This window comes from Alligator sinensis, unplaced genomic scaffold (genome assembly GCF_000455745.1).
Source record: "Alligator sinensis unplaced genomic scaffold, ASM45574v1 scaffold360_3, whole genome shotgun sequence".
NCBI lineage: Eukaryota > Metazoa > Chordata > Crocodylia > Alligatoridae > Alligator > Alligator sinensis.
The window spans coordinates 3,185,424-3,186,840 of NW_005841977.1; the positions used below are offsets into that span (position 1 = coordinate 3,185,424).

Below are 1,417 nucleotides of genomic sequence, written 5' to 3' on the forward strand. Positions count from 1 at the left end.
TATAGTCCCCCCCCTTCAGCAGTGAAAAAACTGAGCATCTCCATCTGGTGAAGGAGGTAAAATGGAAGTAGAGGAAAGTGAAAGAACAATCTACATTATAACAAATCTTCTATCCGACCCCCCATCCACCGCTAAAATACCACATGGCTCCATTTATTACTGGCATCTCCACTTGCCATATACCAAATAAATGTTAATTCTGTGTAAAAGGAGTCTCTACCCTTGCTGAAGAGGTAGAGGATTTGGGTCTTAAAGAATAACTCAAAAAGTTGAGAAGTTACACTAAGCCACTGTTAGTGTAATTTTGCATGTTTCTTGAGATTTTCTTTGGCTATCAGCAGGGAGTAGAGATGTAAATATTGTTTTAAAAATTATCCTTTTAACCTCTTCTAATTATAATGGTTAAACAGTTAACCAATAACAGAGCTGCTGCTGGGAGCCACTCCTGGGGCCTTTTGGGTTGGTAATGCAGTGGCAAGCCCAGCCAGATAACATAGCCCAAATGAAGCCCCTAGGTTGGGAGGGAGGGAACAGCACCTGTGAATGAGCAGCTCACTGCTTAGTTGACAAGTCATTAAGCTGCCTGTTGTTTTCCTTTTTAACCTCCTAGGCTAGGGTACTACTCTCCGCCTCACACCTTCCCCTCCTCCTCCCTGCCCTGCAGCCTTCCAGTTCCTGCTGGGTCACTGCGTGGCTTCCTCGCCTCCCTTTCCCTGCCAGATGGGCACACTAAACAACCAGTAAGCTAACCAGTTGTCACCAGGCTTACCAATTAATTATTTACCTTTCAACATCCCTAGCAGAAATATTACAATTACATCCCATCGGTAACATTGAAGCCTTAAGTAAAACTTACTTTCCTTCCTCGTCTACTTCGGCTGGTGCATTACCCAGCTTTCTCTGTTCTTCTAGCTCCTTCTTCTTCCTCCAGTCCTCTCTTGTCATCTTCTTTGGCTCTTCCAAGCCCACATCATTCGAACCTCCCGGAGGAGTAGAGGCTATTACAGCTCCAGATGCCATGGTCTTTTCTCCTGCAAACACGTACAGACGTACTGAAAAGGACAATTTCTGGCATTACGAAAACTGAACAAAATCCATTTCAACCCGTTGTTTTACATCACTGCCCTTTACCTTTATTCACTGCACTTAGCGCCTTCCAGCTTCCTAGTTACAATTCCCAAGAGAGAATTTTACCCCACGGCCGGCTGGTCTGGACTGGGGGGAGGGGCTTCCTCTGTAGTGAGGCCTGGCCCCATTTTGGGGATTCCTCCATGGGGGCACGATTCCACTAATGCCAACTCCCATGAGAAAAAAAATCACGTTTTCCGAATTAAATGAACTTGGACTCGTGATCTCCTGATGGAGAGATCAACTCCCGGGATTTTTCCTCCTGGCGCGTGCAGACAGCGGCGAGGCG

At 46.1% G+C, this 1,417-nt stretch overlaps 1 protein-coding gene across 2 annotated transcripts in view; it reads right to left on the minus strand.

The window, feature by feature from the left end:
- The window catches only part of SLU7 (SLU7 homolog, splicing factor), an 18,121-nt gene extending 16,730 nt beyond the window's left edge, over nt 1–1,391 (minus strand). Inside the window, exons 1-2 of one of the 2 annotated variants that reach the window (XM_025200896.1) lie at nt 1,132–1,391; nt 857–1,052 (exon numbers count right to left, since the gene is read on the minus strand). In XM_025200896.1, coding sequence (XP_025056681.1) covers nt 857–1,020 — 164 coding nt within the window. In that variant the 5' untranslated portion in view covers nt 1,021–1,052; nt 1,132–1,391. The remainder of the gene's footprint in view (nt 1–856; nt 1,053–1,131) is intronic. The other variant, XM_006021081.3, reaches the window with a different exon arrangement.
- Nucleotides 1,392–1,417: the final 26 nt, after the last annotated feature.